The sequence below is a fragment of the Mauremys mutica genome, chromosome 7 (genome assembly GCF_020497125.1).
Source record: "Mauremys mutica isolate MM-2020 ecotype Southern chromosome 7, ASM2049712v1, whole genome shotgun sequence".
Lineage (NCBI taxonomy): Eukaryota > Metazoa > Chordata > Testudines > Geoemydidae > Mauremys > Mauremys mutica.
Genome location: NC_059078.1, coordinates 28,294,008 through 28,319,020, shown reverse-complemented (window position 1 = coordinate 28,319,020; position 25,013 = coordinate 28,294,008). Strand labels below are relative to the sequence as shown.

The 25,013-nt window shown below is 45.1% G+C and overlaps 1 protein-coding gene across 1 annotated transcript in view; it reads right to left on the bottom strand.

Moving 5' to 3' along the window:
* Positions 1–24,797, bottom strand: part of FGD3 (FYVE, RhoGEF and PH domain containing 3) — a 184,924-nt gene extending 160,127 nt beyond the window's left edge. The window contains exon 1 of the mRNA XM_045024952.1: positions 24,659–24,797. Coding sequence (XP_044880887.1) covers positions 24,659–24,674 — 16 coding nt within the window. The 5' untranslated portion in view covers positions 24,675–24,797. The remainder of the gene's footprint in view (positions 1–24,658) is intronic.
* Between the last annotated feature and the right edge of the window lie 216 nt (positions 24,798–25,013).

The following is a 25,013-nucleotide window of genomic DNA, read 5'->3' as shown; positions in this document are numbered from 1 at the left end:
GTGTTGCTTAAAGTCAGTACGTTTCTGACTGATTTTAAGGTGTATCCCCATGTAGACCCAGAAAGCATAAATTTAACCCCTAATCTCATTCAGACATTGAGTAAATTGCCAAACTGCCCCAGCCAGGGCAGATGGACTGGAGACACAGAGCTTCACAGCATAGGGAAGGCGCTATAGCCAACAACAACTTACTGACCCTAAACAGCCACAAGAGGCCCATCAGAACAGATAAGCAAACACCCCCAGAACATTACCCTCAGCATCTCCCCACTAAAAAGGGAGTGAAACCAGGGCCGCATTAAGTCATTGGCACTATATGATGATGTCTAAGGCCTCAGCTCCTGGAGTCACAGGGTGAGAGCAGAAACTCAGCTGACATTTAAAAAATATATATATATAGTATTTTGTAACCAATGCAGTGATGTCTGCCTGAGTCTGCAGACAGCATGAAACAATAGTAAGGAGTGGTGTGAACTGCCTCATGCATCTCAACGGGGAGTTAACATTGAGCCCTCGTTGTCTTGGGGGCCCTGCCAACACTAGCAGAGAACTCCGTCTGGCAAGAGGAGAAGAGCGCAGTGGATTTGCAGTGGATCCACCCAAGTAGATATACTTTGGCTGCTAGGATAAGTACAGAGGTACTCCCCTGTTGCTCCCAATAGGAGGCGAGGCCCTGATCCTGGCAAGATAACAAGGACCGGGCCACTAGCTCTGCCTCTGGAATGGGTGGGGCCCCCTGCCTCTTCAAATTTGGAGCAGGGTCACAACATGGGGTGTAGTTACAGGATGTTATCATGGTGTGCCCAGGGCCCCAGATTGCCTTAATCCAGCCCTGAGAGAAGCCACTCCAACATGGCATCTCTTACCCTTCTAGAGACTACAAACCCTGCTTTTCATGGTATGGAAGGAACTTGACAGATCTAAGAGAATTAGCATGGCTATTCCCAGAGCTGTCCTACAAGAACCATCTCAGCCACCTGTTCCGGTACAGGAGATTGTTATCTTAACAGGAGGAATCAATTACATTCCGATTTATACATTACAAGTAAGCAGAACTCTGATTACATAAACCAATGCTACAGCTTCCAGTAGAATTTTTTTTTTTTTTGGTTCCTGCATGAATCTTAAGGATTCCTTAAATCTACAGCCCTTTAATGTCTGTACCAAGCATGCAGTCTGCCAGCACTGTAGTAACTCAGGCTGGCAGTGAGAAAAAAAATCATTCCTAACAAAATTTACAGTTAGGAATTTCCAGTAGAGCACTGGCAGGCAGCAGCCAGAAAGTGATGATACCAAGAATGACAGAAATGTTTTTCTTTTAGCAGGCTTGCCTGACCATTACACAGAAGTGCTGGAACGATTTGTATAGTGGGGGTGCTGAGAGCCATTGAACCAAACTGTAAACTCTGTATATGACAGAAACCACTTCAAGCCAGGGGGTGTGACAGCACCCCTAGTTCCAGCACCTATGCCATTACAAGGGCCAAAGCAAACTTTACACCACCTTGGTTCCCTGCAAGACTGTAGATATGAAGTGCAGAGAAGTCCTACAATGTTTAAAACTGCTTCACACTGAATAAGATCATTAGCAAGCCTCCTCCTTCAAAAAAAACAGGATTTTTCCTATTTCTGCATGATGCTCACTCCCACCATTCCCAGCTTACAGGCTCAGTTCTTCTAAGCACTGATCACCAGTGGAAATACCATATATATACACACCACAAGTTGACCTGATACCTGGAACAGTTGTAGTCCGCCCTCAGGAGTCTTCAATGAATCAATGTGCTGGGGGGGAGGGAAATCCTGCCAAAGGTCGTTGAAATTTGGTCCTTCTAGATCCAACTGTGTTATTTTTTAGCAGAAGTGCAAATGAGTCTTTTCTACAGTCCTCACATTAACTCACTTCTTTGGAAGTGAAGTCCCACCCATCTCACAGTCAAAGAATGAATTCAAAAAATAAAGTTGGTTCCTATCTTTATTTTTTTCCAAGTGGAACACTGGGGTGGAGGCAGACAAAACGTGTTTCTCTTTATCACTTCCTGCTTTTTTTGACCAAAGCCCACTATGCCACCTAACAGTGAAGTCCATATCAAGCCTATAATTAAAAAAAAGAATGGAAAAAGAGAAGAGAAAAACAGCTTGTTATAGCCTGTTTTTCCCAGGGGGATTGATATGCTGTTGAAGAAAATCATTAACTATTAAGCACTCTTGATTTTAAACGTATGGTGCTTTGTAGTCCATTCTGCATGCAAAAGCCCTAGCAAAAAAAAATTTAAGTTACCCTATATTCAAACACAAAGGAGAACCAGGCACATGAAATCACTGAAAATTGTGGGCCTAACTCCATATGCAATGATCAACAGCTCCATGTATAGTTATGACTTATCCTATAGTAAGTGTAATAGTAAGTGTAATTCTTACTTATAATAACTTATAACTTATAAAAGTAAGTGTAAATCTATACTAATACAGAATACTGCACAAGACTGATCCACAGATTCAGGAGAAACATCCTTTTTCTTAAAAAAAGCACTAATTCTTTACACCTTGTTATTTATTGTTTATCTGCTTAGCACTGACTGGGTTTGTCTTCACTAGAAAATTAAGTATTGTTAGTTAACATGACTCCAAGATCATGCTCTAACATGATGATAAACATCATTTTGCAGTGAGGATAGATAGACAAGGACAGACAACGTTTGAACTTGCATCCGCTAATTCAAGCAGCCATGACCAGCCAATGTGATGTTAAACATGACCTGTCTCTATTTACACAGACTGCAAAGTCATATTTGACTTCATGTTTGTTAACCTGGCTCCACAAGATCACATTCTAACACTAGTTAGTTTTCTAGTGAAGACAAGCCTACTGAGTGCTTGGCAATGTACAACACCAAAAGTGAGACATGAAGACAGATTAACTCCTACTAGCGTAAGGAGGTGAGATTTTCACCTTCCTGTATCAGTGAGACCCACTCCACCATAGGTCATGGTATTTCACTGTAAATGGGTAGGAGAACTATGTATCTGGCATGGGCTGCTTAAAAGACCTTCACTAGTGAAGAATGCCACGTTAATGCATCCTCAGCCACCGTGACTGTGCATCTTATTGGTCTGCACTTTCAGTCTCAAATGCTGGCCTGATCGCCAGGAGGTCTCCTTTGCAAAAGAAAGAGTGCCCTAAGCTAGCACTACTGCAAACTCCCCCCACCCATCAAATTTACCACCACTGGGTGCTTTGTACCCTGGATTATGCCAAGAAGAATAAACTAGAAGTGAATTAGCCCAATGGTTTGTGCTACATAGTGTATATCTTCTGAAACAAAGAACTAACAAATAAGATGTATAATTCAACCTCGTGTTCAAAAATAACAGCAATTACTCGGAGCATCCTACATTTTTGGGTTTGAAGGAAGGATATAATTATTCAAAGTTAAAATACTTTTAAAAGTAACAAGGTAGAGCAGGGGAAGGGGATGCATACCTCTCTCTCTCCCTCTAATATTTTTCCTTGTAAGTCATTGCAAGTTGATTGTTCCATCATACAATACTCATGTTTCATAAAAAGAAACCTTTTCCAGAATCCAAATATTTAGATCAGGATTCTCACTACTGCCCTAAAATCAAAGTATTATAAACCTATCAGACATTTTCATTGGAAGAACGTCATATGCAAGATTGCTCTCAGGAAGGGATCATATTGTACCTCAGAAAGTGTGTGGAATTTAACTTCGGTAGTCAACATAAACTGATATAAGCAAGGACATACGAACTTGACCCTAGCAATCCATCTTTAAGACTAGATTAAGACTACCTATCGCATCTTGTCTCTAGTTAATGGCCAGGCCTAAACAGAGAGCAGTGCTCGGATGCTAATCTGACTTCCTGCTCAGTTCAGGCCCACTCTGAATGCAAGACCACAATTCCCAGGATTTTTCCTTAGTCTTCCCCATCTACGTATATGGTCCAAGGAATTATAGAACATCTTGAGATCACCCAACTCCTACAAATTCTGACCTTAGCCTGTGTACGAGTATGTAGAAACCTTTACACCACAGTTTATGGTGTAATGCAGTGGTCAGCAACTGGTAGATCGCGATCGACTGGTCAATCGTGGAGCCTCTGACTGTCAGAGGCTCCACGATTGACAGTTGATGGCGATAGAGTTGCTAACCCTCCTGCAGCCAAACAGGGAGATCAGCCGCCAACAGTCCGGCAGCGAAGCAGGGCTAAGGCAGGCTCTGTATCTGCCCTGGCCCCGTGCTGCTCCCAGAAGCGGCTGGCATGTCCAGCAGCAGCTCCAGGGAGGGTGGAGAGGAGTCTCTGTGCGCTGCCCTCTCCTGCAACGCCGCTCCCATTGGCCAGGAACAGGGAACTGCAGCCAATGGGAGCTGCAGGCGTGGTGCCTGTGGATTTGGGCAGTGCCTGGAGCCACCTGCTCCTTCCCCCTGCCCCACATGCCAGCCACTTCTGGGAGCGGCGTGGGGCCAGGGCAGGCAGGGAGCCTGCTTTAGCCCCGCTGTGCCGCCACCCGGAAGCCGCCTGAGGTAAGCAGCACCCGGACGGGGCCCACACCCCAAACCCCCTCTAGGGTTGCCAACTGTCTAATTACATGCAAACCCGAAGACCCCTGCCCTGCCCCGCCCCTTCCCCGAGGCAATGCCCCTGTTCCACTCCTTCTCTGAAGCCCCGCCCCCACTCACTCCATCCCCTCTCGTCCCTCGCTCTTTCCTACCCTCAGTCACCTTCACCAATCTGGGGCAGGGGATTGAGGTGCAGGAACAGGTGTGGGCTCTGGGAGGGTGTTTGGGTGCAGGAGGGGGTATGGGGTTGGGCTCTGGGACAGCTTTTTTGCCGCCCCAAGCGGCAAAGAGAAAAAAAAAAGCCGCAATCAGCGGCACTTCGGCAGCTGCTCTACCACGCCGCTTTATTCTTCAGCGGCAATTCAGCGGCCGGTTCTTCCCTCCGAGAGGGACCCACCGCCAAATTGCTGCCAAAGACCACCTGGACGTGCCGCCCCTTTCCACTGGCCGCCCCAAGCACCTGCTTCCTGCGCTGGTGCCTGGAGCCAGCCCTGCTCTGGGAGGTAGTTTGAGTGCGGGCTCTGGGCTGGGACAGGGGGTTGGGGTGCAGAATGGGGTCAGAGGGTCGGCTCTTACCTCGAGCAGCTCCCGAAAGCTACCAGCACACCCCTCTGGCAGCAGCTCCTAGGCGGGTGGCCAGGGGGTCTCCATGCACTGCCCCTGCCCGCAGGCTCCGCATCCGCAGGACCCATTGGCTGCAGTTCCTGTTCAATGGGAGCTGCAGAGTCGGCACTCGGGGCAGGGGCAGCACGCAGAGATCCCCTGCTCCTTCCCCCCACCAGGGGCCACAGGGACAGTGCCAGCTACTTCTGGGAGAGGCACAGAGCCAGGTACGTAGGGGAGCCTGTCTTAGCCGGCCTGCTGCCGCACCGGATAGGTAGCTCCCGGTTTGGCTGAAGTAGCCTCCAGGAGATTGGGCCAGATTCCAGGAGACTCCCAGCCAAACCAGGAGGATTGGCAACTCCAGTCCCCGCCCACACCTCAACCTCCTGCCCCAGCCTTGAGCCCCCTCCCTCACCCAAACTCCCTCCAAGAGCCTGCATCCCCTCCTGCACCCCAACCCTGGGCTGCACTCCCTCCTGCACCCCAATCCCCTCCCCCAGCTCTGAGCCCCCTCCTGCACCCAAACTCCCTCCCAGAGCCTGCACCCTGAACCCCCACATGCACCCCAAATCCCTGCCCCAGGCTCAGCCCAGAGCCCCTCCCACACTCCAAGCCCCTCAGCCCCAGCCCAGAGCCCGCACACTATCCTGCGCCCCAACCCCCTGTCCTAGCCTGGTGAAAGTGAGTGAGGGTAGGGGAGAGCAAGTGATGGAGGGAGGAGGGATGGTGTGAGCAGGGCGGGGCTTCAGGGAAGGGGCAGGGCAGGGGCGGGGCAAGGGTGTTTGGGTTTGTGTGATTACTGTTACTTCTACATTTTCTTTGAGGTAGATCGTGGGTTGCATTTAAATTCGAAAAGTGATCATGTGCTTAAAAAGGTTGAAGACCGCTGGCATAAGGCCTACTTAAGACACATTTCACAATGGCTGCCACTAAGTATGTGGGAAAATGACAATGCAAAACCATGATAAACATTTTTCTTTACAAACTGTGGCCCCAATCCTGTAATTGAATGCTCTAACAAGGACCTCCAAAGTAAATGCATTTGCCATTTGATTTGTGTTTAGGCATAAAGGTCTGGTCTCAAGGGTCCAAGGTTTAGTTGCAGGATTGAGACCTATATATTTAATAGCCCATTGAAAAAAAGTACTCAAAGGCACCAGTTTGAAGTATGGACTAACAACATGGCAACAATGGCTATTTTTCACTTATAGAAAAATGAAATCAGGTCTGAAATCAGCCATTTTCTGTACATTCCTAATATAAAAGGAAAATATAATAACAAGAAAAATCTTGTTCATAAACAATTTTTTCCCATTTACACAATTTACCTTTCAAATTATAGGTGCACAAACAATTCATATTTAAAACTGCATAATTAAGATATTCTAGAACCAGTTTCAAACCCAAAGGCAAGATTAAATTCTACACACAAACTCTTACAGTACCACAAACACTGGTACTGTTTCCATTAAAACATTTCCCTTTCTATACATATTTTTAAAACAAATGTGCTTTCATTTTAGGCATGCATTATGAACAGATCAGTTTAGTCTCATTTTACTATACTGGCATTAGATACAAAAAGAATCAATGCCAACCATAATACCCTAAATGACATCCCTCCCCTATCCCTTGATCGATGCAGTCAGTGCATCATGGAAAGTATTGTCTACCCTGGTTGTTAAGACAAGGGTTTATCTCACTCTGTCCTCTGCTAATCTCTTTAAGTGTGACCTCCCCTTGATATCTGGCACCAGGATAGCCAGCAGGGAAGACAAAAGGAAAAGCTTATTTCTTTAGGCAATATCTTTTAATACTCAACTTACTGAAACACTGAAAGTGGGATCTGCAGAAGTCTTGCAAAAATAAGAGTTTCAAAACTGACTTCCAATGGGACTGGTGCCCGAGTCACTTATGTGATTTGAAAAATCCCATCCCACATTAAAATTAAACTACTTAAAAAGGTACTTACTTTAAAATTAACACCCCACAAAATTAAGCAGCTTTAAAAGTGTCATTGTAAACCATTTGCTTAGCCATTATCATTAGTTTGAGAAATTTAATTTGAAGGATAATTTGAAAATTGAAAAAAAGTCTATTAATGCACTTTTAAAAGTAACCCACAAACTCGATTACTAGTAATGAAATACTGACTTACTTACGTAATATCAGGAATAAATATTCATGCATGTGTAATGGACTAGATCCTTTGGCTCCTACATGCTTTGATGAAATCAAAATTATTTTTGCCTGAGGGCAGACTCCAGAATAAAGCCTCTAAAGCTTTTAACAATGATGGGCAATGCTATATAACCACAGCGATAGTTGGCTTTGTTATTTTACCCCACTCAGAATTGCCATTGCACCCTGTCTGAAAGAGCTTAGAGTCTGATTTAATACATGATGTAACAAAAAGGCCACAAAATACAGGAGTGGAGATTCAGGAAGAAAAGACAGTGGTCATAGCAATAAGATATGTGGCTATTCAGCAAAATAACATGCACATGTAATGATGCCCTTGGTTGAGATATATGCAGGGCCTGAACCCAGATGCTATGCTGCTATAGCAGTTTAAGTATAGACATAGTCTAAGCCTCAACTACCTGATCTACAGGGTCATTAACTGAGAGGGAATAGACATTCATAAACTTCTATAAAAGGGATCTAGCCATTACAAAGAGAGACAAAGCTACCCTAGGTTAGCATGGGTTACACAAGGGTCTGTATATGCCATTTTATAGGTTACACAAGGGTCTGTTTTTACTTTTAGGCCAGGTATACCCCACAGAAATATATATCGGGGTAACTACATCACTCAGGGTTGTGAAAAATCTATGCAGTCATATCAACCTAACCCCCTGGGTAGACAACTTCTCCTGCCAACATAGCTACTGCCTCTCAGAGGTGGGGGGGGGAGGGCATTAACTATACAGATGGGAGACGCTCTCCCGTTGACATAGGAGTGTCTTCACTAAAGCACTACAGCTGTACATGAAGACAAGCCCTTGGTCAATCTAGGTGGGTGTCATGATAAAATGGATCTTAAGGAAGGATTTGAACAAGGGGGCTCCGATGGCTTGGTACACCCATTCACAAAGGATATTTCACACTAAAGCAATGTTATGGGAAGAGGGATGATGGCAAGTGTGGAAGCAGAGCAGTGTGATCTGAAGGCAAAATGATAAGAGCCAAAAGTCAGGTGTGGCTGAGTGTCATTTAGTGGCCTGTGGTACGCAGCAGGTCAGAATACATCTTGAATACTGTATGCAGATTTGTTCGCCCCATATCAAAAAAGATATATTAGAACTGGAAAAGGTACAGAGAAGGGCAACAAAAATGATTAGGGGTATGGAACAGCTTCCATAAGAGAGATTAAAAAGATGGGACTTTTCAGCTTGGGAAAGAGACAACTAAGGGGGGAGGGGAATAGGATAGAGGTCTATAAATCAAGAATGGTGTAAAGAAAGTGAATAAGGACATGTTATTTACCCTTTTGCATAACACAAGAACTAGGGGGTCACCTAATGACATTAATAGGCATCAGGTTTCAAACAAACAAAAGGAAGTATTTCTTCAGAGAAAACACTATCAACCTGTGGAACTCATTCCCAGGGGATGTTGTGAAGGCCAAAAGTATAACAAGGTTCAAAAAAGAACTAGATAAGTTCATGGAGGATAGGCCCCATCAATGGCAATTAGCCAGGTGGGTCACAGATGCAACTCCATGCTCTGAGTGTCCCAAGCCTCTATTGCCAGAAGCTGTAAGTGGACGACAGGGGATGGATCACTTGATGATTGCCTGTTCTGTTCATTCCCTCTGAAGCACCTGGGAATGGCCACTGTTGGAATACAGGATACTGGGCTAGATGGACCATTGGTCTGTCCCAGTATGGCCATTCTTATGTACTAGGTGATCTGGCCTTTCTGGCCTTCAACTCTATGACTTAACTCAGCAGAAGCGGAATTATGAGGGACTTCGCCACATCAGGTGGGGGCTTCTTGGAGAAATTCAAAGGGGGTGACAGTCAATTCTGCAGATTAGGAGGGTGATTTTAGCAGCTACTTTCTGTATGGATTAGAGTGACGCAAGATAGATGCTGGAGAGACCACAGACGGAAAAGTTTCAATAGCCAAGATAAGAGATGATCCAGACCTGGAAAGGAGTCTTCACCATCTGGTCAGAGAGAAAAGGTTGGATCTAGAACAGGAGGTCTGGGGCCCCCTAGGAGACATGAGCAGATTTCAGGGGGTCCACCAAACAGGGGCAGCATTAGACTCACTGGGGCCGAGGTCAGAAAGCTGAAGCCGCACTGCATGGGGCTGAAGCCTGAAGCCTTGAGCCCCATCACCCGGGGCTGAAGCCAAATCCTGAGCAGCTTAGCTTCGGGGGGGGGGGCTGTGGCATGAGACCCCAGGCAATTGCCCTGGTTGCTACCCCCTAACACAGGCTCTGGATTTTATATGCAGAAAACCAGTTGTGCCACAGGTAGACCATAGAGTTTTTATAGCATGGGGGGGGGCACCTCAGAAAGAAAAAGGTTGAGAACCCCATATCTAGAAGATGTTGTGGAGGAAGAAGCAGCAGGGTTTAGACTCGGCCTGGATGTGAGGGGTGAATGAAGGGATTTATTTTTAGGGTGGTTTCCTCATCCTACTCCCTAATTAAAGGTACCACCCTAAGGTTCCTGGTTCTCTCGGAGACATAAGCCACAGAACAGAAGTATCAGTCACCTCTCCAGCAGTAGTGCTGCTGCAAACTTAAGTGCGGCATTACTTATTGACCAACACCTGAGTTCAGTTCCAGCAGTTTAATGGAGGCTTTGTGCTGAACTCCATTTTTCTCCCCAGCCCTATTTGCACTTCCAACAGAAACATCCTCTCTTCATAGCAACAAAACCTAAGTACAGCTGTTGTCCATCCTTCTGAGCAGACAAGGCTCCCGCCACAGCCTGCCAACTTTGTTAATAGCAGCTGTTACTAAAGGCCCAGATCCTGCAAACATATGCTTAATTTTAAGCATGCAAGTAGTACCATTCCCTTCATAGTTAAGGATGTGCACGTTCACAGAATCAGGGCCAAAGTGAGAAAAAACAGAATTCTAGGCAAACTTACAGCACTGCTTTACAAAAGAATAAACTAGCATATTGAAGCGTATCACAAATCCATTGCTTGGCAGAGGAGAAAATGGTGCTTTCAAAGATGCTTTTAGATGCCAGCAAAACAGGTTACATTTCAACAGGTGTTTGAGAAATGAGCAGGGATAGGATTACTCAGTATGTCACAAACCACATAGAGAAAAAAAGCCACTAACAATGTCCCCTATAGTACAGTCAGAAGCAATTTGTCTGTGGGTTTCCCTTAATGAACTCAAGTTCAACATGCTAGAATTCTGCCAAGCTGTGTGGCAGCTGGGGGAAAATAAACATGAAGTTCAATGTCTAAACAGAGATCAAATTTTGGAGTGCAACAAAGTAATAAAATTATGGTAGCAACCATTTAATCTACACATTTCTACAAAGCTAAATCAACAGGACTGGTAACAAGAAAGGAATTGTTCCTTTTCCAGCTCCTCACCTCCTCAAATCACACACAGAGCACACACTTAGCCAGGGGAATTAATTGCCAAAAGATATTATTCAGGCCAAGAAGTTTGCAGCATTCAAAAGAGAATTGAACAGTTATATGGATGACAGCAATATCCAGAATTATAATAGTAAAGTTTTTAAAACTGTGGCTTCACTTAAGTCAACAATAAAACTCCCACTGACTTCAGTGGAACCAGAATTTCAGCATAAGAATTTTGGAACATAAATGCTCAAGCTTCAGGATATAAGCCAATCTAGAATGGGAGTTAGGAAGAAATTTCCATTGGGACGGGCAGTTATCGGACAACTTAACACTGTGTTTCCTGCACCTTCCTTCGAAGTAGTTGGTACAGGCCACTGTCAGAAACAAGGCGCCAGAACAGACAGATCTCCGGTCTGATAGTTCCCATGATCCTTACAACATACATGAACTAGGTCTTTGGTACTTTCACAACTTTTAATGAGTTGTAAAAATTAACAGTAAAAATATTAAGATTGTGCAAGTGCTACCAACTATAACCTCAATGAATTCTGCTTACAAGTGAGTAAGAAGTATCTTGTGGTAGAAGCTCTCCCCACTCTGCACCACAGAAAGCAGCTGCTTTGGCCGCTCACTCATCATCGTTATCAAGCTGCAATAGCTGGACTTTGCTGATTCAAGCAACTCCAGACACTGGGGTGTGTGTATTTTAGGGTGGTGTTACTAGCCATCCGCTGCTCAGTTGGTGAACCATTGTGGCTTGTTGGCATCACAGGTACTTGCCAGGTAGGAAACTCCTGAACTCTAAACTGATCTTGCCACTTCTCATGCAGACTTGCTCCTCATGTGGTAAAGAATTAATGCCAGAGCCCTGATCCTGCAAAAAGACTTACACATGGGCTTAACTCTGCATAGTCTTGGCCCTGGTCTACAATGGGGGGGAGGATCGATCTAAGTTACACAACTTCAGCTACGTGAATAATGTAGCTGAAGTTGACATACTTAGATTGACTTACCGTGGTGTCTTCACTGCGGTGAGTCAACTGCTGCCGCTCCCCCGTCAACTCTGCCTGTGCCTCTCGCAGCGCTGGAGTAGAGGAGTCGACGGGAGAGCCCTCAGGGGTCGATTTATGTATACTAGATGCAATAAATTAATCCCCGCTGGATCGATCGCTACCCACCAATCCGGACGGTGGGTAGTGAAGACATACCCTTGGTGACTTCGATAGAACTACTCACATACATGAAGTTAAGCATATGTATAATTCTTCAAAGATCAGTACTAAAGGCAGAGGACCTTCTATTTTCTGTACTTAAAAGTTTAGACAATAGTACTAAAAGTTTAAAACAACTAGACATTTGCTGAACGAGTATGCCATTTATTTATTCAGGTCAGAAACAAAAGGAATAAAAAAATTCTACCTTTATTTCTTTGATAAATCCAGCCCTTAGAATCCTTTTGTTTTCCACAATTGGCTCTGTGACTTTCTGCTGTTCAGAAACGGGCTAAGAATTCCAATTGCAATTAGAAATACAGAGCTACAGAATGGCTCAGCAGGTAGCACCATTAGTTACACCATGGGAAGCTTCGGTTCAAGTCACCAATTACTTGAATCAGTAGGGAGTGTTCCATGAAGGTGGCATACCTGCCTACCACAGGAAACTGGAAAGGTTGAGATTTTCCTATCCGCAATCCCATCTATCCCATAACTCTGGTTTCTCTGACATCTGGCATGAGGGGAAGAGAAACATTCAATACATTTCTTTTTTAATTAGTAAAACATGTTCCCTACTTGCAAACAATAATGGAGCTCAATAATTCAAATACTGACTTTTTTTGCAGCCTGTCTCAACTTAGTGGGCCAGATCTTCAGACAGTATAAATCAGTGTAGCTCCATTGACTTCACTCTCACACACATGGCGTGAAATCCTGGCCCTACTGAAGTCAATGGCAAAACTCCAATTAATTTAAAAGGGCCAGGATTTCATACATTGAGTTCAAGTCAGCTACACTCATTTACACCAGCTGAGGATTTGGTCCTCTATCCTACTCTATTAGTCAGTTTCATGGTTGCTATGCTCTGGCATCATCAAGATGGCTGAGATTCTAAAGATGCTATAGGGTAAGGTGCTGCTCGGTGCACTGTTTGACAGTTGGCAGTCTCTGTAGAGGAGTTTCATGGGATACCTGTCAATTTTTCCCCAAAAGGGTCTCGATCTGAGATGCTGCTGTTCTTTCTATACATCCAAAGCCAGGTACAAAGTCAGCCTTTTCTTTCCAAAACCATGCCCCATCCCAAGAAAAGGCCAAGCCACCACTGAGGATGCTATATAGTAAAGCAGACTTTCTATTAAATAAAGACCAGATTTGTTTTCCCATTTATTTCCCTTTTCTCTTCCCATTCTTCACTTCTCTTTCTATGTCCAGAAGTAGCTTTTTTCCTGTGTTTTCCAGTGTCCATGGTTTAGCTCAGACTATTTGTTCTGTAATTAATTATTTTTAAAATGTTTCATATCTATTGATTCATCTTTACTCAGAAACCCTCTTTCTTCAAGACATTTCTCTCTTCACAGTCACCTTTCTCCTCCTTTTTATACCTTCTGTATTTTCTCTCTATTCCCCCTAGTGCCTCAGTGTCTCACCTCCACACTCTCTCTCAGCAATTCTCTTTCATTTCTCCAAACTCCCACCCCCCCAACCTTCTTAGTATGTAGCTGAAGTAAAGGTCCTAGTCGTTCTTCGAAACACAAATGGGAAAGTTCCAGAGAATGAGAGAGAACACAGAGGATGGCAACAGATAACTTGACTGCATCGGGAGACTTCTCTCTCACGGCTTCCATCAGTGATTGTGCAGTGATGCCTCAATAGATGACCAGCACAGGTTGAAAAAGTGATCTCTACTAAAGGTGGCACACCCATATCTGGAAATTTCTACAGGAACCTCCTTCTACAAGAATGCTACAGCAGATCTTGTACCTGTGACAGAACTAGCATCCAATGATCAGTACAATAATGTCCACCCAATTCCAGCCTCAGTGCTCCAAATCATTGCTGAAGTAGCCATAACCTCATTAATGTTAATATTTGCTCAGGGTTAAGTTTCCAAATTTGTGCTCGGACGACCCTACAAGCACAAAACCAAAAAAGGTAGGCCAAGATTTTCAAAAATAGGAGCCTGAAGCAAGTTTATACATCCCCATTTAGACACCTACCTCATTTTCAGAAATCAGGAATACCAGTAGCTCCCACTGGCCTAGCATCCATACTTCGGTACCTGCCTAATTTTCAAAAACTCAAGCACCCAGTGGGAGCTGTTGTGTGTACAGCACTTTTGAAATCAGGCAGGTCCTCAATATGGAGTTTAGCAGTCTCCAAAAATCTTGGTTTTAGTTCCCAATATGACTTGTAAAGGTCTGTGTATTGCTGTGCACATGTAATGGTTCCTAAAAACTTTTGTCTCCAGGACACAGGTTAGATTTCTGGTTGAGACTCCTGTTGGAAGTGAATTCTTTAGGTCTGTCTCCTATATCAATAGATTTTTCACCCTTTCCTTTAACTAGATTACATGTAATGACTATCATAAAATGGCAGCAGCAGAAGAGTTTACCCTTCACTGATGGCACTGCACATCAGTTCAAGCACTTTATAAGTAGTCCATAGCTGAAGAGAGTAAAGTGGCAAGTGCTCTATAAATGCTATATTCATTCAGCAATTCTACACAAAATACACTCTCAAAACTGAATATTCATCCATCCAAGAGATTTCTAAGAGGATGCATCAAAGCAATCTGTGAAGAAATCCCAGAACTTAATTATTTAAAAAGAGAAAATGAAATGTCTTGGAATACAATTTAAAGTATCTAATTATTCATTTTCATATTCATGTTCATGAGGCCCTAAGATGCTTAATAGCTCCTTGTCTCTTACAATAGAGCTTCCTGTAGTCTGTTCCAGCCCATCTGTTAACGCCTTGAAGATTCTGTCATCAAAAGGAATGCCTTTTCCTACTAGTAACAGATTTGAAGAGTATGAATTGTACATTATTCCATTCACTGTTTGATGCCAGCTTTTTATTCAATATACAGAGCTTGCTTCAAAACAGCAATTGATGCTCCTAACACTTTAAAACATACTGCAGACGCTTGTGCAAATTAAGTTTTTTATAAAATGGTTCCAATTCTTGCTAGTAGGAACACTGCACATGTCTTTACTATCTGGGGAGGGGGGATGGGACGACTAATGTTTGACACTAGTTTTCCTCAACACTGACAGCTATCTTCCCCATGCTACTATGGCCTAGTAAGACTACCACAGAATAGACCCCAATGAGACACAGCTGTTAAGCTTTCCACAGCCACTGCCTTAGGGATTTCATTCCACACTGAGGGCCAGATTCACAGTTATACTCTAGCCCCTTGACACCACTCTGGCAGTGTAAAAGGCTTTAAAGGAGTAGATTACCTTATAAATTACCCCTTTAAGGCACCTTTACACCACCAGAATGGTATAAAGGGGGATTGGTGTATATGAATAAGGTTGTAATAAAGTTGGGATTTTTTGGTTCAAAAGTTGCAGCCAGAGTTTGTTAAAGTTCAGTTTTGGTGCAGTCAGTTCAAGTACCACTACAAACCACCACCATCCATGCTTCAGTGAGTGGCATTGCACCTGGCACACAGGGCTGCAATGGTACTCAAGTGTGGCTCAGCCACCCCTCCGTCATGATGGGCAGGTGCATGCAGAGGTGCCGTCAAGGTAGAGGTGTGGTGGAGTTACAGAGCAGACCGGCTTTCAGGACAGAGGTGTTGGGGTTGCAGGTGTGCGTGGGCAGCTGCAGGGATGCAGGACTTAACATATATACCGTATATACTCATTCATTAGCCCGTTCGTTTATAAGCCAACCCCCCAAGATGGTTAGGTAAAAATAGCAAAAACTGTATGACCCTTTCATAAACCGACCCTATATTTCAGGGGTTGGCAAACTTTGGCTCGTGGGCCGTTCCGGTAAGCTGCTGGCGGGCCTGGACGTTTTGTTTACCTGGAGTGTTCAAAGGCATGGAGCCCCGCAGCTCCCAGTGTCCGCAGTTTGCTGTTCCCAGCCAATGGGAGCTGCGGGAAGTGGCGCACCACTTCCCGCAGCTCCCATTGGCTGGGAAAAGCGAACCGCGGCCACAGGGCGCCGAGGGGCTCCATGCCTGCAGACGCTGATACTTATGCATCATACAAAATGACAATGTATTAGATATTCAATTCAATGATTTCATAGAGTTTAAAATCATCAAATTTTAATCACCATTTATAAGCCGACCCTCGCTCTTTGATGCATCACTTTTTTACCAAAAATATTCGGCTTATGAACGAGTATATACGGTAGTTTTCTAACTTCCTAGATGTCAAGCTGACAGCACGGTACTTATTGCTCCAACAAGAGCTGTATCCTCAATCGTCCAACACATGGGGGCGGGGGGACCCCTGTAACATAAAGCTGGCCTCAGCTCAGAGATCCTAGAGGCCCTGTAGGGGACTGGCATCACTGGGGTTCTCCATCCCTGCTCCGTGCCCTGAGGGGGACACAAGCCCCAGCCTTCACCCTAACCCTTTTACCAGAGCCTCCCCAAGTCCATCCCTTGGTGCAGTCAGGGAGTCGCTGAAGGCCAAGTCCTCGTGGTCAAGGAGAAGCTGCTGGTGGTCAGCTGGCCCAGCCCGCACCTCCCAGCAAAAGCAGAACTGTACCTGGGCAAAGCGTGAGGCCAGTGCCAGCAGGACTGAGCGCAGGCAGCAAGTGGGACAATCATCCCTGGGAGCTTAGCCCTGACCTGCACAGGTCCCCAGTCTCTCCCTCATCCATTTCCGCCTCTGCCCCCAACAGGTAATGGGGAGTCAGGGGGCACAGCCAGGACAAATTTGAGTGTGTGGCTTTGCAACACCATGAGCGACAGACTTTGCGATGTGAGGGATGGGGTCATAACACCACTCCAATTTCTGTCAACTATATTAAGATGTGGTGAATGCTGAAAATTGCAGTTTCCACACCAAAAATCACAACCTACAATTTTCTTACAGCCTCATAAATGAAAATCTGGCTGAGAGCTTGTAACAAAAAGCAAAGTGGAGAGCAGTGTTGTCGAACAGATACTAAAATCATACACACTGTTTAAGTACATGTAGCTGGGTCACTATTTTTTACTCCTAGTCCTTTCATGCCTGTTGCCAAGTTCTAGATCGCCTTTTCTCTGCCTGAGGTCAACACAACACAGCCCAAGGGATATTACAGTCTCCCCTGAGATTAAATGACGATGAAAAGCCACTTATGAAAAAGAAGAGCTGTGCACAGCAAATGCAGGTGAGTGGAGAGTACCCCTTCCTGCCCCTATTAAGTATCGGGAGTTTCGCCACCAATTTCTTTCACGGCAGGGTCAGTCTCTAGGTCTGGACATAAAATGAGGAGACTTCAACCCAGGAACCATAGAGGGTGGACAGCACTGTTAACTTCCACAGAAGTATGGTTTTTATTTACACAAGGACCAAATAGCAACAGAAGTCAGTGACACCAAAAGAAAGAGGAGGAAGAAAGCAGTGGTGCAAGTAGAATTTATTTCTTACTGGTACGCTGTGCACAAGCGACTCATGGGAGAGACACAAATGGGGGGTGGGCACCAGCTAAAGGGGGGCACATGACCCCCCACATAACTCCTCCTTGCCCCGCCCCCAGCCTCTCCTCATCCCCACCCGAACCTACATTGCCCGGGGCGGGAGTTGGGTGACACAGGGGCTCTGTCCTCCCACTGTGCCAGATACAGACTTCTGAACTGCAGGGCTCTCCGGAATCGCAGCGGCATTCCACGCCCAATCAGAAAGACCAGTGTGTACAGTTTGGGAGTGTTTGCAGAAACTTAAGTCTTCCATTCATTTTAATCACTTTTTGCCACTGGCCTTTATCCCCTAGTTATACACAATCAAAGAGAAATAAAAGGAGACTGGGCAGTGAGACTTATTCCACTTAGTGCTCCAGAAAGGTGCACCAGGTGTTCACATTTCCGCACCCTCCCTACTAACTGGTTTCCTAGTGATTTCATAGTATTAAGATAAAGTAGTGATGCAGCACCATACTACAAGGGGAACCTGCTGATAGTGAGCTTGGATACAGGGAAGGCCCATTAGACATGAAGGTTTTTTTGTGGGTTGTTTTTTTTAAAAAAACAACACTCCATGAGGTTTTTAGGCCCTGCAATGCACAAATTACAATTCTAGTTATACTGAACCTCTGGATCCTACTGCCAGATTTGCCACAGACTCGATGCATAGCCTTGGGTGAGTCACTTACCCTCTCTGTGCTTCATTGAAAATGAGGCTAAGGATCCTCACTGACCTCTGATACTTATGCATGAAAAGTGCTATTCACAAAATGTGCTAAATATTAGTAACAACCACAGAGAGGGGTATAGGCTAGTGCAGGGGTGGCCAACCGGAGCCAACGTACATTGCCAAAGAGCCACAGTAATATGTTAGCAGCCCTCCATCAGGCCTCCCCCCCCACCCCCTGCGCCTCCCACTCACTGGCAGCCCCACCGATCAGTGCCTCCCCCTCCCTCCACGCACCTCCTGATCAGCTGTTTCATGGTGTACAGGAGGCTTCACGGGGGAGGAGAAGAGCGAGGGCATGGCAGGCTCAGGGGAAGGGGTGGAGTGGGGGGCAGGGCCTGTGGCAGAGTCAGGGGTTGAGCAGTGAACACTCCCCAGCACATTGGAAAGTTGATGCCTGTAGTTCCAGCCCCGGAGTCGGTGCCTATACAAGGAGCCGCATATTAACTTGTGAAGAGCCGCATATGGCTCCAGAGCCACAGGTTGACCGCCCCTAGGCTACTAGAATGAGCATTATATTTGAAGACAAGAGATCTCATCGCAACTCTAATGCTGACTCTCCATGTGACCTTGGGAAAGTATCTTGAACCTATGTCTCCGTTTACAGCTGTGAAATAAAAGAGGGAGTATTTTTTTTTGGCTTTGCAACACTACTAGAAATCTTTTAGATTATCTGAAAAATGAAAACCACATGAAAGTGATGTCATTATTAATCACTTTGCAATAATTGTAAACAAACAAAAAAAGATCTCTTTAATGGCACATTGATTTTCATATGAAAGTTAAATGAGCCAACAAAAGAAAAAAAAGGTTCAGGCTTCTTGAAGTCCTTCAAAAAGAAAATACAGCAATAGTTGCTACTGCTTTTTCTCAACCATACAGTTTAGTTCTCTCAATAAAAAAACTAATGTTCTTTTATTTGTAACACAGTGCTGCAAACTGAAAACACACTGAGCACTGAATAGATGTTAACGCTTCGAAAAGAATGAGCAACTCCTTTTTTATACAAACATTTTGTCAGAACATAAGATCTGTTGTATCTTGGCCATACCATATATAGAGAGCATTTACTGCAGACATAACACTGTCTTACACGTGACATATATGTAACTCACTCTTTGTTCAAGGGCCCATCTATTTTAAGCATCTTAAAACCTGCTTGTTTTTCACAGTAGAAACCTTTATTAAGACACAGTTTTTGATGGCAGGCTATTGTAAATAGCTTCAGATGTTTTTACTGAGTTTTCTGAATATGGCGAATCATGAATAATAGTTTAAGACTTATTTACAAACTAGTCTGGAGGACTAAATTCATCTTAAAGTTCACAGTTGCTTCAGTTGGATAAAGTTTATGGTCAGATGAGAAACAGAACATTAGTGCTCACATTCTGACATTTACATTCCCCTGTCTTTTTAATCCTCAAATGGACTAACTCAGATCAAGCCACACTGACAGACAAATTAGAGTGGCACCATTTGCACCACTAATGCTTAGGGTCTGTTAGTATTGCTATTATAAAACTTTATTTTAGGGGTTCATAACTGGGCTGTCAAAATGCATTCCAAGTGAAAACTTGACATAGTAAGTCTATGCCCTAGAGAAAGCTTTCTTGCCAGTTCTGAAAAGTAAAAATATATTTGTAAGTTGCAAACATTTTTTTTTAAAAGTAAATATATTATTACTAAAGATGTACCGTATATACTCATTCATTAGCCTGTTTGTTTATAAGCTGACCCCTCAAAATGGATAGGTAAAAATAGCAAAAACTGTATGACCCTTTCATAAGCCAACCCTGTATTTCAGGGGTTGGAAAACTTTGGCTCCCGGCCCGTTAGGGTAAGCCGCTGGCGGGTCAGGACATTTTGTTTACTTGAAGTGTCTGCAGGCATGAAGCCCCTCAGCTCCCTGTGGCCGTGGTTCACTGTTCCCAGCCAATGAGCAGTTCTCATTGGCTGGGAACGGCGAACCACGGCCACAGGGAGCTGAGGGGCTCCATGCCTGCAGACACTCCAGGTAAACAAAACTACAATGTATTAGATCAAGGATCAGCAACCTTTGGCACACAGACCGCCAGAGTAAGCACCCTGGTAGGCCGGGCCGTTTTGTTTACCTGCCGCGTCTGCAGGTTTGGCCAATCGCGGCTCCCACTGGCCGCAGTTCACCGCTCCAGGCCAATGGGAGCGGCGGGAAGCAGCGCAGGCTGAGGGATTTGCTGGCCGCTGCTTCCTGCAGCCCCCATTGGCCTGGAACGGTGAACCGCAACCAGTGGGAGCTGCGATCGGCCAAACCTGCGGACGCAGCAGGTAAACAAACCAGCTCGGCCTGCCAGGTGCTTTCCCTGGCGGGCCGCATACCAAAGGTTGCCGATCCCTGTATTAGATATTCAATTCAATGATTCCATGGAGTTTTAAATCATCAGATTTTGGTGTAGACCTGTTTATAAGCTGACCCCCGCTCTTTGATAAGTCACTTTTTTACCAAAAATATTCAGCTTATGAATGAGTATATACGGTATTTGGCCAGTAGCACCAGAGGTCTCAGTCAAGAACAAGACAGCTTGTATAGTGCCCATTGTTCTGGACACTGTACAAATAAAGGAAGGAATTAAAGAGTCTGATGCTCAAATCCTATTGAAATTCAATGGGAATTAGGATCCTAAATACCTTAGGTTCCTTTGAAAATCCTAGCCACAGTGCCTTCTCTGAAGAGCTCACAATGTAAATAAACAAGACCAACAGCATACACCCAGAATGAGACTGACAGTGAAACTCTTATTTGGGATTTTGATTTCCCATGCCCTTCCTCCCTCTGTCCAGGTGCCTCAGACAACCTGCCCTTCTGCCACCCTGATCACCCCACAGATGTTTGTATTTCACATTAACCCTTCTTGTCCTGCTTTACCACCACCATTCTTTGTTGGATTTTAATGCCTGCTGTCTCACTCTTCCCTGAATCTGCATCTCCGGGGCATTTCAAGCTCTAAACAGCACCAAAACCCTGGCCTCCTTGCACATTTTCAGTTCAGTTAGCGCTTCCGCAGCCAGCAGGGAGATTTCAAAACTGCTTCAAGTCTCTGAAAGAGTGTTCCCTCGCCACTGCTGCTGCAATGTGTGCCTCGAGCAGGGGCCTTTGAGCCATGCCCTGAGGAAGAAAGCCAGTGGGCACCTGCCTGCATGTTCAGAGTGACAAAAGGGGAGGCCTCAGGAAGCTCAGTGCCCCAGATCCAGTTTGAGTAATGTGCTTAAGCATGTGCCTAATTTTAAATACAAACAGCTGAACTGAAGTCAAATGGGACAAATTCTAGTATTGCCAACCCCAGCATTCAGAAATCATGAGTCCGGTTCCTAAAAGTTATGAGATTAGTTTAAAAATTCTGAGATCTTTAAAGTAATACTTTTTTTAGCCTTTTTATAGCTTCTCTGCAACTATGAGAGCTAGAAATGTAATTGCCATTAAAAAAAAAAAGTGAGATTCTCAGGTAATCACCTGACTCTAGAAACTGGGGCTTTAAAAAAAACACCAAATGACTCATAATAAAATGTGAGACGTGACAGAACTGTTTAAGCATCTGACTAACTTTAAGCACATGAACAAATACCTTAGTGAATCAGGGCTCCGGTGTCTAGAGGAGATGAGGAGTCCAGCACGCCTGATCACCTTACTAATGCTCCTATGCTGACTAAATCTGCACCTACTGCCAGCAAGAAGGGGCCTTGTGAATTTGTATTTATAAAATGAATACTCAAAATAGATGTCAAGTATCAGGGGGTAGCCGTGTTAGTCTGTACCCACAAAAACAATAAGGAATCCGGTGGCACCTTAAAGACTAACAGATTTATTTGGGCATAAGCTTTCGTGGGTAAAAAACCTCACTTCTCACTTCAGTTGCATCTGAAGAAGTGAGGTTTTTTTACCCACGAAAGCTTATGCCCAAATAAATCTGTTAGTCTTTAAGGTGCCACCGGACTCCTTGTTGTTTTTACTCAAAATAGACGACATCATCCCTAGTGGAACTTCATTGAATTCAGTTAGATTTGTAACATGCTTTTTCCCCACCTCTATTAATCTAAGGATTATGAGTAACATAGATTAAAAAAAACCTTGACAGAATTACATCAAGAATTTGGCCCACCTTATTTTGAATGTCAGTTTATAAATGCAACTGTTCTAGTTTGAGATATGTTCTGAATACATCATTACCTCTGTTACAACGCTCAGGATTACTCAAGGTGAAATAATGTTTTGTGTTTATTTTAGAGCAGATATTTAATGTTTATAAAATATTTTTAATTTCTAATATGTTGTCACTATACTCCATTTACATTTTGAACTTCTCTGTTTGGACAGTGAAAGTCAACAAAGTCACTATCACTTTTGTTTATAGTCAACTTTCAAATGCTTTAGTACTGCAGTGTTTGGGTTTCAGATGCTACTGGGAATGTTTGACAAAGTAAATGCTTTCACTGGAACTTTTTTTAACTGTAGAAACATTTCTATTGTTTTAGATTCTATAAAAGTTTGCTTTCACAAAACTTCAAAGTTGGGGGGGCTTTTAAATGGAGTGTCTCTCTTTAATATAGTTTAAGTACTCTTAGTATTTCAAATGGAAAATGTGACTTAAGTATTGAGGTTTAAAAAGCAGCTACAACGTATGCAGCCAATTTTCTAAACATGAATCTCATAAGGGTTTCTTTTGGTTTGTGTTTTTTTTTCCCTTTTCTTTGCTGTGAGAAAGTATGGCTTTCAAGAGACAGTCAGCTAGCTGCAATAGACCATAATGGCCCAGAGGTTTTCAATTTGCAGACTGAAAGTGGTTTATGTTAAGTAGTAACAGCTCCAATAGGTATTAAAAAATAGAAAAAAAAAAAAAAGACTGGGGCTTTTGAAAAGTGCCTAAATATGGATTTTCTTGGTTGGTCATCACAGTGCTGAGGAAATAAATAGCCATTCCAAAATAAGTGTTTAACTAGATAGGTTTTATGTGGTTTTTGAAGGATCTAAAAATATATTATACAACTCAGTGCTGTGTTTACAGACAAGACTAATCTCTCAGTCAATACTATCAGATTTTAGGTGCTAGATTCTGATAGCTGCTACACAAGGTGAGTCAAGGTTGTAAAGTAAAGAGTAAAGGCTGATGCTCCATCTGTAACTCATACTCTTGTCATTTTACCCTAACAGTGCAAGACCACAGCATAAGCATGTACTTTGAGTTAATGGTTTGGGTCTTTTCTACTCTTGCCTTTGTATAAATGGATTTATGCTACAAACTGCCAAACCAGCACATAAAGAAAAAAAATTATCAGCCCAGACTTTAATTTAAGTGGTGAACATGAACCTTTGATAAAGAGTCTGATAAGTCTTTTGTCTGCTCAAACACAACCCTAACCCTGCTGACATCCCACAAACTCATGCTAAGGTCTCACTCAGCAGCACCAGCAGTCTCTTCTGAGCTGGCTGTTGTCCTCATGCCTCAAGCACTCCCAGGATTCTCTGGAGCAAAAGGTGCAAAATGCATTGAGAGCTGCCTGCCTGTCTGCACAATAATTGAATACAGCAGCTGGGCCAGTCTGCCAAACGTGCAGAGACCATGCAATGGAGTTGGCAGGGATCAGCAAAGATCAGGGGTTGCCTGTTGTAGAGGAGCCCTAGTTAATAAGTCAACAGCAGTGAAGGAGTAAATATTATTAGTTATTAATTATTAGGATTATGATGTTGTTTATGGTAGCGTCCAAGGTGAGCTAGTTGCTTGTTTCCAGGCATGCAAAAGGGGTCAGTCCCTGCCCCAATCTCCTTTCAGTCCAAGGAAAAGTAATGAATGGGCTCAAAAGGAGAGAGCCCACAGGAGATCAGGAAGAATACTGAGCTGAATCAATCTGATCTCAACTTCCAAACTCACTTGTTGCTAATGTACATGTCAATCCAGCCAAGACCAGTCACCCCTAAACCCCAGCCTAGTCAGGGAGACTCTACGCGGGGCTTCGGTGCCAAACGTTTGGTTAGAGTCCATCGCCTCTTTGCAAAGATCCCGATTCAGGGTGAGAGGTGCTGGAACTGGGGGGCGGGGTGCTGCGGCTGCACCCCGGCTGGAAGTGGTTTCCATCATATCCCAGGTCACAGTTTGGGTCAATGGCTCTCGGCGCCCGCACTGTACACACGGTTTTATATTAATCGGGACCCTCCTTGCTTCCCCCCTCCCAGGCCGGAGCAAGCCGCTGGGCGCCGGTCCCAGGCTCTGCCGGGCTCGGGCGGGTTCTGCGCCGAGGCGCCGCTGGGGTTTCTGCTGAGCTCGGTCCAAGGTTCACAGCTGTGCGCTCCTTGAACCCGAACCCGTCCGGCCGCCTCCCCCCCCGGGCGGCGAGTGCCAAGGCCACGGCCAAGTCCGCTCCCGGGCGCCCCCCCCCCCGGCGCCGCCAGCACAGGCGCCCTCGGGCTCCCCTGCAGGCGCCCCGCTTTCCGGCGGCCGGAGCGGAGCCTGCAGGGAAACTTCGCCCGGGACAACTCCCTGCCCGCCAGCGCGCGGCCCCGGCTCCGGCCCCGACTCACCCTCCGGCAGCTCCATCGGCTCCCGCGCTGCCTGCAGCCCTCGGACGCTCCCCGGCGCGGCCGCAGCTCGGGCAGGGCGGCGCGTCACGGCCGAGCCCTCACAAAGGAGGCTGCTCGGCGAGGGGGGTGGGTTTCCGCCCCCTCCCACCCGGCCGCCGCATCGCGCCCGCCAAGGCTGCGAGCGGGACAAGGAGCCTCCCGCAGCCGCGCAGGGAGGCGGGGAGGGAGGGGCGGACCCTGCAGCCCCTAGGGCCAGGTGCAGCTCCCCCGCTGGAGGGGGAGGGGAGTGACTTCAGGCGGGGTGGGGGCTTCCACTCGTAGGCTCCCCCATCCCACGCAAGTCAATTGCAACTCA